The sequence below is a fragment of the Ahaetulla prasina genome, chromosome 2, assembly GCF_028640845.1.
Source record: "Ahaetulla prasina isolate Xishuangbanna chromosome 2, ASM2864084v1, whole genome shotgun sequence".
NCBI classification, from domain to species: domain Eukaryota; kingdom Metazoa; phylum Chordata; class Lepidosauria; order Squamata; family Colubridae; genus Ahaetulla; species Ahaetulla prasina.
In genome coordinates this window covers 283,213,633-283,229,482 of record NC_080540.1, presented here as the reverse complement: position 1 = coordinate 283,229,482, position 15,850 = coordinate 283,213,633, and the positions used below count along the sequence as shown (strand labels likewise).

The 15,850-nt window shown below is 42.1% G+C and overlaps 1 protein-coding gene across 4 annotated transcripts in view; it reads left to right on the top strand.

Annotated features, from left to right (window-relative positions):
- NEDD4L (NEDD4 like E3 ubiquitin protein ligase) overlaps nucleotides 1–15,850 on the top strand; it is a 356,456-nt gene that overhangs the window by 171,545 nt on the left and 169,061 nt on the right. For all 4 annotated transcript variants that reach the window (XM_058170485.1, XM_058170487.1, XM_058170484.1 and 1 more), the window contains 2 exons: nucleotides 13,486–13,567; nucleotides 15,580–15,618. In XM_058170485.1, the coding sequence (XP_058026468.1) occupies nucleotides 13,486–13,567; nucleotides 15,580–15,618 (121 nt within the window). The remainder of the gene's footprint in view (nucleotides 1–13,485; nucleotides 13,568–15,579; nucleotides 15,619–15,850) is intronic.

Genomic DNA, 15,850 nt, shown 5'->3' with positions numbered 1-15,850 from the left:
TTTCACCACTAATGACTACCTTTGCCTGTGGAACTCCCAGTCACAGTCTTAAAACCAGGGGTGGTATTCTACCTTCGCTACTGGTTTGCAAATGGGAACATGTGCAGAACATAAAAAATGAGATGTGATGATATCTGGACAGGTGGACGGAGCCTCCTGCAGCAGCCGCTACCGGTTCGCCCAAACCAGATAGAACCGGCTGAATAGCACCACTGATTATAACCCTTTAACAGCTTCTACCAATCATAGCCCTGTCTTTAAAAGAACTCAGTTACTTTCATTATATGAGTGTGATGGGGCTTCAGTATATGAGTGTGATGGAGTTAATATATTTCATAACTTTTTTCAGTGCACAATAAAGTTCCTCTGAAACTTGTCATTCCCATCATCATCAATCTCATTTATTATATGTGCTCATTGATAATATTCTCCAGACAGTCCCTCTATTCCCCCCCCCCCCCCGCAAATAAACAGTATTAAAACAACAGGAAAATTATAGTGTGAGCACCACATACTGTAATTGTTTACACTGTTTCCAAATTCATTAAAGAAAACCTGAAGTTCTAAAATAACTGAAGTGGTTCGTAAAAAGCCTGGGAAAGTGAAAGTCTTCAACAAGTACCTTCCCCCAAAACAATGTAGGCTACAGGGGTGCCTCTCTGCAGAACAGGTTCTGAAGATGGAGCACCACCATCAAAAAAGTTAGTTCTCTAGCTCAAGGGTGTCAAACTCAAGGCCCAGGGGCTTGATCTGGCCTGCGGAGTGCTTAGATCTGGCCCGCGGGGCCACCCTGGAAATAGCAGTCTGGCCCGCGGTACCTCTGCCAGCGAAAACGCAGGTGGCCCTCCAGAGCTCCGTTTTTGCTGGCAGAGGGTTGCAGGAGGCCATTGTAGCCAAAACGGAGCTCGGAGCCCATTTTCGCTGGCAGAGCGCTGTGGCTGCCACAGGTGCCCCCAACACGAGCAACGTTGAGCTGTCCACACCCACCCTGGCCATGCCCACCCTGGCCCCCCGAGGTCAAACACAACCCTGATGCAGCCCTCAATGAAATTGAGTTTGACACCCCTGCTCTTTTGTTTTTGTTAGTTGCGAAGTCGTGTCCGACCCATCACAACCCCATGGACAGCGTTCCTCCAGGCCTTCCTGTCCTCTACCATCTCTGGAGTCCATTTAAGCTCATGCCTACTGCTTCTGTGACTCCATCCAGTGACTTCATTCTCTGTCGTCCCATTCTTCTTTTGCCCTCAACCTTTCCCAGCATTAAGCTCTTCTCCAGTGAGTCCTTCCTTCTCATTAGGTGGCCAAAGTATTTGAGTTTTATCTTCAGGATCTGGCCTTTTAAAGAGCAGTCAGGGTTGATCTCCTCTAGGACTGACCGGTTTGATCTAGTTAGTTAAAAAAAAGTCAAGTTCATCTGGCTTGCCTCATTGGACATGGTTCCTGAAGGAGATTTTGCAGATTTTAGGTAGTTTTGCTGCAGATCTACTCAATAAATATGGGAGCAGAGCTTGACCCAAAACATTTTAAGGCTTTATAGGCTTCAATTGGGTTTCAAAGCAGTGTGGCAGCAGTCAAAGTATAGACAAAATAAAGTCATCCCAAAGGTGCTTTTTCTGGAGGCAACTGGACTTTGTTTTTCTTGGAGATGTTTCGCTTCTCATCCAAGAAGCTTCTTCGAAAAGAAGCAAAATATCTTCAAAGAAAAACAAGTCCAGTTGCCTCTTGAAAAAGCATTTTTGGGATAACTATGACCTGAATGATTGAATTTCTCCATGGACAAAATAAAATCACATTGGTCAGTGGTGAACAGTCCAATATCGCTGCCCTGTTCTGGAGTAATTGAAATATTAGGACCATTTTTGAAGCTTCACACTTTAGCATTGATACTGTAAGGCTATCACTATCTAGGTATATAGACCTAAAATCATGACTAGGAAGCCCTTTGCGCAACTGCGGGATGTGCGTCAGTTACGCCCTTTCCTCAACCAACAGGCCCTGCTCAATTACCCACACCCTAATCACATGTCATTTTCACTTTGCAATACAGTCTATATCAGGGGGATCAAACTGGGAGCCCACGGGCTGGATGCACCATGCACACGCCACGCCCACCCTGGCTCCACTAAGGCAAAAAATGTCATGATGTGTCACGATACGTCAGATGACTTGGTCGAGTTTGACACCCGTAGTGTACATGGAACTACCTTAAAAGATATCTGGACGTTCAATTTGCTTGAAAATGCGGCATCCCACTTTTGTTTTGTACAAGTCTAGATATTTGTACACACGTCACCTCAAAGGAGCTACATTGGTTGCTGATTTGCTTCTGGTCCACGATGGTCACATTTAAAAGCCTATATGGCTTGGGGCCAGGTTATTTGAAGGACTGTCTTTCTTTTTAGTTACTTCTACCTGACCAACCAGAGTGGAGAGGAAGGGGATGTTACAGATCCCTTCCATTAAGAAGGTATATTTAATGGAATTAAGAAGAAGTGGCTTCTCCAAGGTGACCTTCTCCCTGTGGAACATCAACCCCACAGAGATAAAATTGACCTCCATCTTGGTTCTTTGAAAGGCCCCGAAGGCATAGTTTTGCCAGTGGAATTATTTGGAGACCCAAGGTGATACAGAACCCATCAAGTGCTTTGTCTGACTCTTGCCGCCCCGGGGTGTGAACGAGGATTTATTGCAGGGGTGTCAAACTTGATTTCATTAAGGGCCGCATCAGGGTTATGTTTGACTTTGGGGGGGGGCTGGGCGGAGCAGGGCCAGGGTGGGCGTGGCCTGCTTGATGTCACTTGTGTCGGGGCGCCTGTGGTGGCCCGAGCACTCTGCCAACAAAAACACGCTCCCACGCTTCCATTTTTGGCTGCAACGGCTTCCTGCAACCCTCTGCCAGCGAAAATGGAGCTCGGGTGGGCCATGTGCGGCCTTCTCAACCTCCATTTTTCTGGCAGAGGGATCGCGGGCCAGTCCTTCCCTGTTTCCTGGGCAGCCCCATGGGCCCCATCTAAGTACCCCGTAGGCCAGATCCCCTGGTTTATTGGGTTTTGTATTCAGGTTTTTATTTCTATAAGACGCCTGGAGTTGGGTGGCCAGAAATATTTTCTTAATAAATAAATAAAAAGAAAGAAAGAAAAGGAACTGGAAGGGTGCCTCTTGGCCCTACAGCCACTGTAGTAGGAGCTCAAATTGTAGCTAGTGAGAAGGCTAAGAAGAAAGTGACTGCAGATGATCTTGAAAGAAGATAACCAGCAACTTTCACTCTCTGGTTTTTGTTCTTTAACTGAGCCAAGAAGATAGATGTTTTGTGGGATGATTACTTCAGAATCTCGACATGGAGATTACTGCTGAAGTAATTTGCTTAACATCTGTGTCAATTATGTTGAGAGTGGAGCTCCCTTTGGCTAATCAGATGGCAGTCTTATCTCAAGTCAGCTTGCTTTCTATTGGGAACAATGTTATATAAGTACTAATCATTTAGGAAAGTGGAGATTGACTGGTTCATGCTGATGGGGCAGTTGCTTGCTTGCTAATGCAAATCTTCCAGGTTAATGCATTGATGGAGGAATGTGTCTTGAGTTGTAAACTTGGACCTGACAAGCTCTTAAAATAGAATGTTCTTTAAAGCATCAGAGCAAATTAGTCACTGAACATTGCTTGTAGCTTATAGTGGCAGCAGGCACGTTTAACTGGGTGATTATTTCCCAGGGCAGTTTTATTTGTACTGCTGTATTCCATTCCCGTCACGATGGGGGACTGTACAGAATTTCATTTTCTGTACAAACCTTTCATTTTTGTCTTTTGTGGCTCCTGTTGGTCACGAAATCCCTGATAGTGGCAACGGGTGGGGTGGGGGTGTTTTTCCTTCCTAGAATTCCACATTTTGCAATGATGTGGACTTGCCATAATTATGTTTTAAAAAAACCACGATTAGTAGGGAGAAAATCTCCTTACGCTGAATGGAAGGTGAATTTCCGTTCTGTCTTCTTAAACACTGATTGGACCATGATTTCAATTCAGCTCACTTTGGGGCATCAGCATTCTCCTTTCTGTATTTGGAACATGCGTGAAATGCTTTCCTTGTATTTTGTCAGTTCATACCCATTTTGCATGTGTTCTTTCATAAATTCATGGCCATCTGTTTCCATGTCAACCTCTACTTAAACAAATCCCTACTATCTTCTGGGCATTTCAATTTAAAGTAAGCTTTTTTGCATGCACCGTATTTCAAGATACAGAATTTTATATACGTCTTGTGATTTTCTTTTAACGGTAGACATCTTGATGTTCTCTGAGCTCCGTTGTTTGCTTGCAGGGGTTTTGTTGCCAGACTAGTTAACATCTTCAGTCTTAGCCTGTTACCTAACCTGGTTACGGAACATTTGCAAGCCAGCAGTCAAGTTGAGAGAGCACCAAAGGACTCCACAGTTCCACTGAGCTACAAATATTCTCTTCTGTTGGTATTTCCTTTTAAAGCAGAAAACTGTGGAGAATTTAAAAAGCGTACAACCTCATTATGTTACAAATAGTCCTCGAGTTACAACGGTTCATTTACTGACCATTCAAAGTTATATGGCACTGAAAAAAGCAACTTAGGGTCATTTTTCACACTTGTAGCATCACAGTGGTCACATGATCAAAATTCAGATGCTTGGCAACTGACTCACCTTTATGACGGTTGCAGTGTCCTGGGTTACGTGATCCACTTTTGCGGCCTTCTGACCAGCAAAGTCAATGGGGAAGCCGGATTCACTCAACAACCGTGTTACTTCCTTAACAACTGCAGTGATTCACTTAACACCTATAGCAAAAAGGTCGCAAAATGGGGCAAAACTCACTTAACTGTTTTAACCAATGTAAAATTTTGGACTCAGTCATGGTCATAAGTAGAGGACTCTCTTTACTATTTAGTATTTAATTTGGGAACTTGATTGCTCCTTTAAAATACAGACTGAACAAATTCCCTGAATACACCTGATCTGTAATTGATGCATACGTAGAAAAAAATAAATAATTTAAATATAAATAGATAAACAGAAACAGGTTGGTACAGTGGTGCTGGCCTAGAAACCAGATGTGCTAGGCCTCCCATTTGCATGAAAGCCAACTGGATGACTTTTGGCCAGTTCCTCTCTCTCTCAGCCCAGCCCACCTCACAGGATTGTTAGTGTGTGAAAAAATAGTAGACAGGAGTATTAGATATTTTTGTTGCCTTGACTTATATATATATATTTCCTGATGGCCCTGGCCTCACCTCAGCCTCATTGCTGTCTGACTCCATTGCCAGCTCCGTAGGCTGCTGATGGACCACAACAGAGTGTTAGAGTGGGGGGCCATTGTAATCTCTGAGGGATGATGTTCTAGAGAGAGGGGGCCGCCACGGAGAAGGCCCTTCTTCTGGTTCCCATCAGGTGTATCTCCCTAGAGGGTTGGGACCTGCAACATTCCTTGTCTCCCCGTTCTGATGGGTTGGGGAGATGTGACCTGTAAGAGACAGTCCCTCAGATAACCTGGTCCGTACTCACAGTCACCCATGCCCTCGTTACCATGTTGGGGAAAGTTGGGTAGAACCGTGGAGTTTCAGGGTCATGTATAGAATTCTGCAATGGGGCCAATACTCATGGCTACCAATATAGCTCATAGAATTATTAGAAGGAAGAGAAAGCAGCATTCATATTTGTGGTGTGGCGGAATTGGATGAAGATAAATAATAAATTTAAAGGCAGTAGTGACGAATGAGATCTTCTAACTCATGAAGCCTCCTTTAATTCAATATTTGAACAGAATCGGGTTTTTAAGAGAACCTACTTAAATATATTTGCAGGTTCAAGTTCTTTTATTATTAAAAATTGAACTCCTTTCTTCCATCTATATTTCACTCTCTCAGCACACTTCACCTCACAAGGTGGTTGTTGTGGGAAAAATAGGAGGAAGAAAGAGTACTGTGTGTATTCACCATCTTGAATTATTTATATAAGCAATAAAAGCAGGATATAAATAAATAAAAGATTAAAAAAATACTTTTTCATGGAGGAAAATGCGTGCATTTAAATTAACTAAGAGTTGTCTGTTAATTTCTAAAATCAGTAATGCTGAAATCATGCAATATTTCAGTGTTATGGTTACAAAATTATTCTAAAATACTCCTGCTGTTCCTGAAATTTAAAATGCGGTGCAGAAACTTTCCAAATATGAAATATAACTGTAATTTGCATACCAAGTAGCTTCAGTCAGCAGTAAGAATTTAGAAAGGGGCAAAAACCTATTTTGAAACTATTAAATATATTCTTAGTGTGCAAGTATTGGCTTTCTAATGACTCATCTGTTTTGCCACTACTTTTTTTTTTTTTTTTTTTTTGCTGTTCTCAAGTTGAAATCATAGCAATTCAAGAGAATGAACTCCCTCAGTTTGATTGTTAGATCTAAAGAGCTGAGCAGCGGCTTGGCCTGGCAGCAAGCATAAATTTGATAAATAAAACATACATTGAAAAATCATTCCGGCCAGTGATGGGATTCAAATAACTTAAAAACTGGTTCTCTGCCCTAATGACCATCTGGGTGACTGTGGCCATGGTGGCCATGGCTAGGGAGTGTGACAATCCGCACTTGGCCTCCTGCACCTCCCTGGGAGCAAAAACGCGCCTCCCTCACCCCGTTTTGGGCCTAGTAGGCCTCCCTGCACTTACTAAGAGCCAAAACAAGGCGTGTGGGGACTCTTGGAAGGGGTGGGGAGGGGAGGGGAGGGGAGGGGAGGGGCCAGCCAGCAATTTAACAACCGGTTCACTTGAACCGGCTGAATCCCACCACTGATTCTGGCTATTTAAAGTGCCATGTTTTCATGTGTACTCGGTTTGGAACGACTAAGCGTTTTAATGTACATGTAGCAACTAAGAGGGTCAACCGTAATTCTGTAAGATCCTGGTTTACCAATGCCAAGCCAAAATAAATTAATTTTTTTAGGGTTGCTTTTAAAGATGCGATCAGGTATGGAATCTGCAAGTTTGTTTAAGATTGCAGCTTAATGGTAGCTAAAACATCTGGTGAAGAAAAGGAAACAATGAAAGTTTGCTGTAAGAAACATTTTTCCCCCTTGAACTTGATTCTATGTATCTAATTTTTGGGACTTGTTAAACCTCACTTATAAATTATACATTAAAACAGATTTTATTTTATAGGGGCAGCTCCATAAAATGCTTATTTAATGACTGGCAGTTCAGTTAGCAGTCTTAGATCAAATTCATTCATCCTGCATGATACCTAAACCATCCATATTGATGGATTTTTCTTTAACTTTTCCGTGCCTTCTGTACAGGATGAACTGCAAATCAGCACAGATAAGTCACCGTTACATAACTATTTAAATCTACTTGTATATTAGTCATGGCCCAGTGTTTGAAACTTACATAACTTTGAGATAAAGGGATGCTGATTGAGAGATTTTTTTTCCAGCATTAAGAGAAGCATCTTTAAAACACATATTTTATTTATTTATTTAATCAAATTTACATGACTGGCCATCTTGTACAAGGTGACCTTGAGTGGCATACAACAAAATCAACCATTTAAAATTGAATATAAAAACCAATTAAGGCAATTAAATAATCAACATAAGTGCAGCCAAGATTGTGAGAGAATTAATTAAAATCTCATGCGCATGCAACCAGTACAAGGGCTGCCTCACATCAGGGGTTCCTCAAATCTGACTGGGAAAAAAAACACCATGTTTTGAGGGCTTTCCAGAAGGCCATAAAGGTTTATTGAGGATGCTCTCACTTCAGGGTGATGATGTTCTGGAGCAGGGGTATCAAACTTGATTTCATTGATGGTCGCATCAGGGTTGTGTATGACCTCGGGGGGCGGGGTAGGTGTGGCCAGGGTGGCCGTGGCCAGCTAAACATCTGTTGTGCCTCGCCCGCCCCCCTCTCCGCAGCCGGGCCCCTCCCATCTCCTGCTATCTCAGCCAGAGACTGATAGTGCAGACGAATGGCCTGGCATGTCTCCAGCCCCCAATCCTGGCACCATGCCCGGACAGACTGAGCAAGACGAATGGCCTGGCATGCCTCCAGCCCCCAGTCCTGGCACCATGCCCAGACAGACTGAGCAAATAAACCTCCCCCCCACAGCGTGTGAGCATGATGAGCATGAAGCCAGTCATGAGCTAGAATTGCCGGCAGCTGGGCAGGCAGACGAAGGGTGGACAGATCCACGCTTCCGGAGAATGGAGAGGCGACGTCAGCAAAAGGAAGGGAGGGGCAGGCCTGGATAAGTGCTGAGTCATGGAGCCACACCCCATGGCCTATATAAAGGATCTGCTTTCTGGCATTCCTTGAGTCAAGCAAAGTCTAATCTGGTTGCTGAAGTCACACCTTGGATTCCTGCCTGCCCTGAGAACTCTGACAGGACTTTGGCAAAGCTGCAGAGGCTTCGTGGCCATGCTTGATACAGACTTTCCAGACCCGGCCGTCAGAGGAGGAGTTGGACATGACAACATCACTCATGTCAAGGGCGTCTGTGTTGGCCTGAGCGCTCTACCAGTGAAAATGGGCTCCCGAGCTCCATTTCAGGTTGTGACGACCTCTTGCAACCCTCTGTCACAGCAGTGAAATCCGGCTGGACCTATCTGGCTCTCACGAACCAGTAGCACCAGTGGCGGGAGGCTCCGCCCACCCGCCGGGACGTCATTACGTCCTGTTTTTGACCCTCTGCGCATGCGTAGAAGAGGTGCATGCACTCACATTCCTGAACCAGTAGTGAAGGTAAGTGCATTTCATCATTGCTCTGCCAGTGAAAACAGAGCTTGTGAGGGCTGCGTTCAGCCCTCCCGAGCTCCATTTTCACTGGTAAAGGCACCGCAGGCCAGTCTTTCACTGTTTCCAGGGCAGCCCCACAAGCCAGATCTAAGCATCTGGTGGGCCGGATCCGGCTCACCGGCCTTGAGTTTGACACCCCTGTTCTAGAGGTTTACTCAACAGCAGAAAAGGCTTTTCTCTTGAGTTCCATCAGATGGGATTCTTTAGTGGACAGGACCTGCAGCCTGTCTCTCCTGCTGGATCTGATGAGATGAATAGAACTAATCAGGAAGAGGCAGTCCCTCAGATTACCTAGTGCTTGCCACATAGGGCCTTAAAGATCAAAAACAGCACCTTGGATTTGGAACAAAACCAGCAAGCAGTGCAGTTCATGGAGCAGAGTGTCCTTCTAGGAACAACCAAAATTGCCCCTGCCGCTGAATTTTGCACCCGCTGGATACTCCTCCAGGGCAGCCCCTTGTAGACCATGTTACAGTAGTCCATTCAGAAGATGACTAGGGCACAGATAACTGAATTCTCTTCATTCAATTTGGCTAAAGGATGGAAAATAATAGGGTTTTTTTTTAAAAAAAAATATCTATTCTAGCAACCACTGTCAAAAGCCCAGTCTGGAAGGGAGAAGAATGAGAGTTCTTAAGTGTATTCCAGCAATTTCTGGAATCTCATCCTAGCTAGTTCCTTTAATATATATTTTACCATATATTGTGTACCAGGCACTCAAACAAAAGTATGTTTCATTTTTTTATATGATATTAATCTCCACTAAGGCTCCCAGACCTGGGCATCAAAATATGGATATTAGTTGGCAGCAAAGAGGTACAGATATCCATTGTCTAGACCACAGTCACTAAACCATGAGATCCCACGCTGCCCAACAGTTATCAGACATGAAAACCTACAGCAGGAATGTCAAACTCAAGGCCCATGGGGTGCTTAAATCTGGCCCACAGGGCCATCCTGGAAACAGTGAAGGATCAGCCCGGGGGTGCCTCTGCCATGGAAAATGGAGCAGCTCTCCCAAGCTCCATTTTCCCTGGCAGAATGTTGCAGGAGGCCATTGCAGCCGAAAACGGAGCTTGGGAGCCTGCTTTCACTGCTTTCACTTGGGCCACCACAGGCGCTCCTGACCTGAGCGACATCAAGCTGGCTACGCCCACCTTGGCCATGCCCACCCCAGCCCCCTGAGGTCAGACACAACCTTGATGCAGCCCTCAATGAAATCGAGTTTGACAACCCTGACCTACAGCAATAGATACAGAAAAGTTAAATTCTTTTGTTGCCATCTAGTGGTCCTCCAGAATTTTGTAGCCCAGATCTAATAGTTCTGCACTCCATTATCAATATTATATGGTAGAATTTTATGCTGAAATAGCAAAGTATGTATTTCTTTGGTTTTGCTTTGCTTGCTTTATTTTATTTATTATTTTTGATCTCACCTCTATTACTTCATCAGTAACTCAAGGCAACAAACAAACAATATTCTTTTTTCCTCCTATTTTCCCCACAACAACAACCCTGGGAGGTGGATTGGGATGAGCAAGATTGAGTTGCCCAAAATGACCCAGTCAGTTTTCATCTCTGAGGTGAGACTAGAGCTCATAGCCTCCTGGTTTTTGAGCTAGCATCTTAACTCCTATACCAAGCTGGGCTCTGTATATATTACATTTTTCTCAGAGCGCCGGAGGCTTTATTACATTTTTAAAAGATACATAGGAAAAAATGGAGAGGGAAAAGCAAAATAAGTAAATTTAGTTGCCAGCTCACCCATAGTTTCTATAATAAAAGTTATATAATCTGAGTAGAAATGGGCAGAGCGTAAGCCATGCTGAGCAATTTGCAATTCTTTCCTTATAGAGAAGAGATTATTTTCAATTAGACGCCTGCAATAAAGCTACCATGAAAAGAAAATCTTGAGTCAGAAATGTTGGACTCAGTTTATCTGTCAAGTGCAGAATCTCTTAAATGAATTATTTAGGTCCACTTCAGTATGATTTAACACCTAGTATCATGATAGAGACAGGTCATATCCATCACTCTGATGGCCCTCAACCACTGACAATGAAGTGTGGTTGATTCTACTAACCCAGCGTTGCTGAATCTTGGGAACTTTAATATGCATGGACTTCCAATTCCAAGAATTCCTCAATCTGCCATGCTTGCTGGGAAATTCTGGGACTTGAAGTCCACCCATTTTACAATTGTCAAGATCGAGAAACTCTCATCCATTTAATTGGTGGGAGGGGATAGAATTTAAAATATTGGCTTGGATGGGAATTTTTTTGCCGTTGAGATCCAAGATTCATGCCAATGATGGTCAAAGAAGCACAGGAGAAGTTGGACCTACTGGAGTTAAGGATCAGCTTCAACCGTACAGATAATACAAGTCCTGTGGCCGATATTAACTTGGATCAAAGATCTTGTCCCAAGATGGAGAAATAAATGAGTACAACTTTGCCCATCATCTCCATAACATTATATGTGATGAGTTAGCCCACATGGACTCTGTGCTTTGAGAAGCAAGCATCATCATTCATTCTTCTTAACATAGAAGAATGTTAAGATAATCAGGATAGAATCATCCGCAATAGCATCACCCACCATCAAGCTATTCAACCAAGATCATAAATTAGTCATCTAATGAGCGAGTCATCTAATGGATGATGAGATGTGACCAGTTATGACTGATTAGGTTCAGATGTAGTCTGGATTGTATTTAGCATGTGTAAACCTAGCCAAGAATGATTTATTCAGTAAACTGTGATTAAAGGCAGCATGATGTGTAAACCCAGCAACCATGTTTAATTGTTCCCATTTTATTGTTGGGATATTTTTGCTTACAAGCTACTTCTCTGCTCATTGCAAAGTCTTCAAACTCTGGACTTCTGTAGCAACAAAACTGTAGTGCATAAAGATAGAAATAACAAATATGCTTCTTGATTTCTAGCTGCGGCAGTGATACTTATAAAGCCAAGGGGAAGTAAATATATTCTGTGAGTTAGAGCCGTGTTCCTGAGCTGATGTCATTCTGTAAATCGATGGATATTAAATCCCAGGGGTGCCATTTTTTTCCTCCTTCTCTCCAAATGTGTCAGCTCCTCTTTAAATCCTGCCTGTCAAACAGGCTCCCTGCTTTGTATGAAAAGTCAAACCAGAGGTCTGCTGGGTAATATATTAGAATGGCTTTACAAAGGAACAAAACTGTATTTTAGGAAGCTTTCCAGAATATTGCTTGGTGAAAGAGATTCAGAGCTGAGAACAGGATTCTCTGGAATGCTGGGATGAATTGAGGTAGATGCTTCTCTGTACACAAAAGACAGTTAACTGGGTTTGTCAGTTGCGAGAAAATTAAAAATTGTTCTCATGCATTATGCAGAAGAGCAGGTTGAAGTTGATTAATAAGCCTATCAAAATCTGAAAGTGTTGATGGGGGGTGGTGGTTATAAAAAGGTCCAAGTTACAAAGAGCATAACTTGTCAAATATGAAAAATATAGTACAATTCCAACGAGCGGAAGCCTTAACAGTGAAAGATCCAACTTGAACTAAAAAGAGGAATTTCCTGTGAGAACTATTAAGCAATGGAACAGCTAAAGTTATAGGTGCTCCCTCACTGGAGGTTTTCAAGAATAGTTTAGATAACCGTTTGACAGAATTGTATTTATTTACTTATGAAATTTATATGACGCCCATCAAACTGTCACGTGACTCTGGGCAGCTTACAGTCTGATAAAACAATATTATGAAAGATTAAAACGGTAGAAGAGTAAATATGATGTTAAAATTGGCAGAAAAACGGCTAAAATAGCAGGATGTACAATGGAGCGGAGGTGGGATCTTCTGTTTAATGGAGCCGAAGTGGCGCAGTGCTTAGAGTGCAATACTGCAGGCTACTTCTGCTGATCACCAGCTGCCAGGAGTTTGGCAGTTCAAATCTCACTAGGCTGAAGGTTATCTCAGCCTTCCATCCTTCTGAGGTGGGTAAAATGAGGACCCAGATTGTTGAGGGCAATATGCTGACTCTGTAAACTGCTTAGAGAGGGCCGTAAAAGCACTACGAAGCGATATACAAGTCTAAGTGCTATTGCTATTATTCCAGTAACAACCTCCAGGATGCCTTCCGTCCAGGCCCCAGGCCAATCAGCAAAGCCATATAGATGCATCACATTTTGTGATGCATGAGGTGAAGGGTGGCTCAGGCTAGAAAACATTTTCAGTTGTGTCACCTAGTGTTTAGACAGGCTCTCTCTAGAAATTAGAGTGGTCCCCTCAGGAGTGGACTTCTAGAAGCTAGAAGAAGCTGAGTTCTTCCAGAGGGACTCAGGATGTGATCTTCACCTTCATCATTTGGTTTTCAAGGTGATTTTTGCTATTAGTGTTTGCTGTTGGTTTTGACTTGTTGAGTTGATCTGGGCTCTGATGTTAAGGAGAGAGTCATAGAGAATTTTTTAAATTGTGTGCATACATATGTGTGACTTACTGACCTTTTTTCATGCTTGTTTTTATTTTCATTAGGGTAGATGTTTTGTTTTATTTATTTCTTGCGAGCCTTGGGGAGTTGAACTGGTTTCAACAATACAATACACATTTTATAAGTATATAAATACAACAGCTTGATAATAATTTGTCTTAGGAAATTGAATTATGTAATGTTAATGGCAGGTTTTTCTTTTGCAGTGATCCGTATGTGAAACTTTCATTGTATGTAGCAGATGAAAACCGAGAACTTGCCCTGGTGCAAACAAAAACTATTAAAAAAGTAAGTAGAAGTAATAAGCATGCATTTGAAAACCTGTATTTCTCATGTGTTTCAAAAAGGGCAGTTATTTATAGCCTGGGAGACAGTTTGGTCTAGTGGTAAAAGCTTTAGGCTAGGTACCAAGAGATCATGAGTTCCAGACCTACCTTAGGCATGAAAGCTGGCTGGATGACTTTGGACCAGTCATGCTGTCTCAGTCCAATGCACCTCACAGGGTTGTTGTTGTTGTGGGGAAATAGGAGGAAGAAGGAGTATTTGATATGTTGGCCACCTTGAATTATTTATAAAAATAATGGATATAAATAAATAATAAAAATACCCAAGAATTCCATAAATCTGGAATCACCTTTGGAAAAAATCTTATTACAAACCCTCCAGTTGGTCTGCTAGACTTTGATGATCATTTGTTGAATTGAATAGAAAATCTAGGCTGCAAAATTTAGCATGGTCAGAAATCCAGAGGGGCAGTAGGTGGCAGGAAAGTGTTGAGTTTTATGTATCTTTGCTGCCATCTGGTGGTGCTTTGAATTTTTGTATCTGTCTAAATCCGGTGGTTTTAGCATCTTGTAGTAGATGTTGACTAATAATATTCCATTGACATGGTGGGAGAAAACTATCAATGATTCAGAACATTGTATTTCAATCTCAACCAAAGAGAACATGTAATGTTAATTCTGATACAGCATCACTGAATATTAGGCCAAAGTTCACCTTTTACTTACTACAGTTATTAATAGTCTAGGTTCAAAATCAGGTAATGTCCTAATTTATACATATCTAAATAAATATATGAAAAGATGCCTTGCTCCATTTTTCCTGCACATCAGAAAGAAAGCAATTATAAATATTAGGGCATTGTTAACGTTGGTATTCTCTTTCTCAAGTTAATTACCAAACCTAGTTTATCAGGTTTGTTTGTTTTGTTCCTGGCCTTTAAAAATGAATAAAGGATTGTTATCTTATCATGCTGTTGCTATTTGGAAAAAATATATATAAATTGAGATGTTTTTCATGCTTTAAAAATAAATTTGGTGTTTGGGTTTGTTTTTTTTTGTTTGTGGGTTTTTTGCTTATAAGATAAACATTTTTCTTATAAGCTCTCTCAGGTACTCCCAATGCATTAATTGATGGCTCAATTAAATAAGATTATTGAACCATATTTTCAAATGTATCTCTTCGTATTCCTTTCCTTTTTTAGAGTAGAGAGTATAAATTAAAGGTAAAGGTTCCCCTTGCACATATTTGCGAGTCGTTCCCGACTCTAGGGGGCGGTGCTCATCTCCGTTTCAAAGCCAAAGAGCCAGTGCTGTCCGAAGACGTCTCTGTGGTTATATGGTCGGCATGACTAAACGCTAAAGGTGCACGGAATGCTGTTACCTTCCCCCCTATTTTTCTACTTGCATTTTTTACATTCTTTCGAAGCTGGGACAAGTAACAGGAGCTCACCCCGTTACCTGTCACTAGGGATTCGAACGGCTGAACTGCTGGCCTTTCGATCGAGAAGCTCAGTGTCTTAGCCACTGAGCCACTGCATCCCATAGAGTATAAATTTTGCTTGTGTAAATAACATGACTGGGGGCGATCTTTCTACTGGCATATTCTTTGGCCAATAAAGATTCTATTCTATTCTATTCTATTCACCATATCCTTCAGTAACTGTCCCCAGTGACATGCTGAAGAATTTTTAATAATGAATTATTTAACTCTCTTTATTAAGACATCTCTGCCCAGGTCATCACTGATCAGCTCCCACTGAGTAGCTCCTAATAATAGTGGCATCTATTTCTGGTTTATCCCACTTCACATGGCCTCCCATAAGTAGTTTGCTTAGCAAATGGATTTGAAGCCTTTTGATAACAATGTCTTTATTCCTGACGAAAGCTGTGCCACTGATTTTTCTTCCCTCCCTCTCTTCTGTTGTAATTCACCACAAATTGTACTGTACATTTGCAGCATTTTCTAAAGGGTTGTGTTACTAAAATTTCCACCTCTTTTTTTTTTCTTTCTTACAGACTCTGAATCCAAAATGGAACGAGGAATTTTATTTTAGAGTAAGTTTTGGTTTTAAGAAGTTTTACTTTACGTTGTATGTTGTTCAGTAATACTTGTATAGCATTAATTTGCCAAAAAAAAAATTGTGTGTGTGTGTGTGTGTGTGTGTGGTCTCTTTAGAAACAGCTCTGGATAGTAGCCAGAATGTTATAGGTTCCCCATTTTCTTCGTTGCCTGTCTTAGTTTCAGTTGGAGCAGAGGGATGAAGAAAAGATAAACAGGTAGAGATGG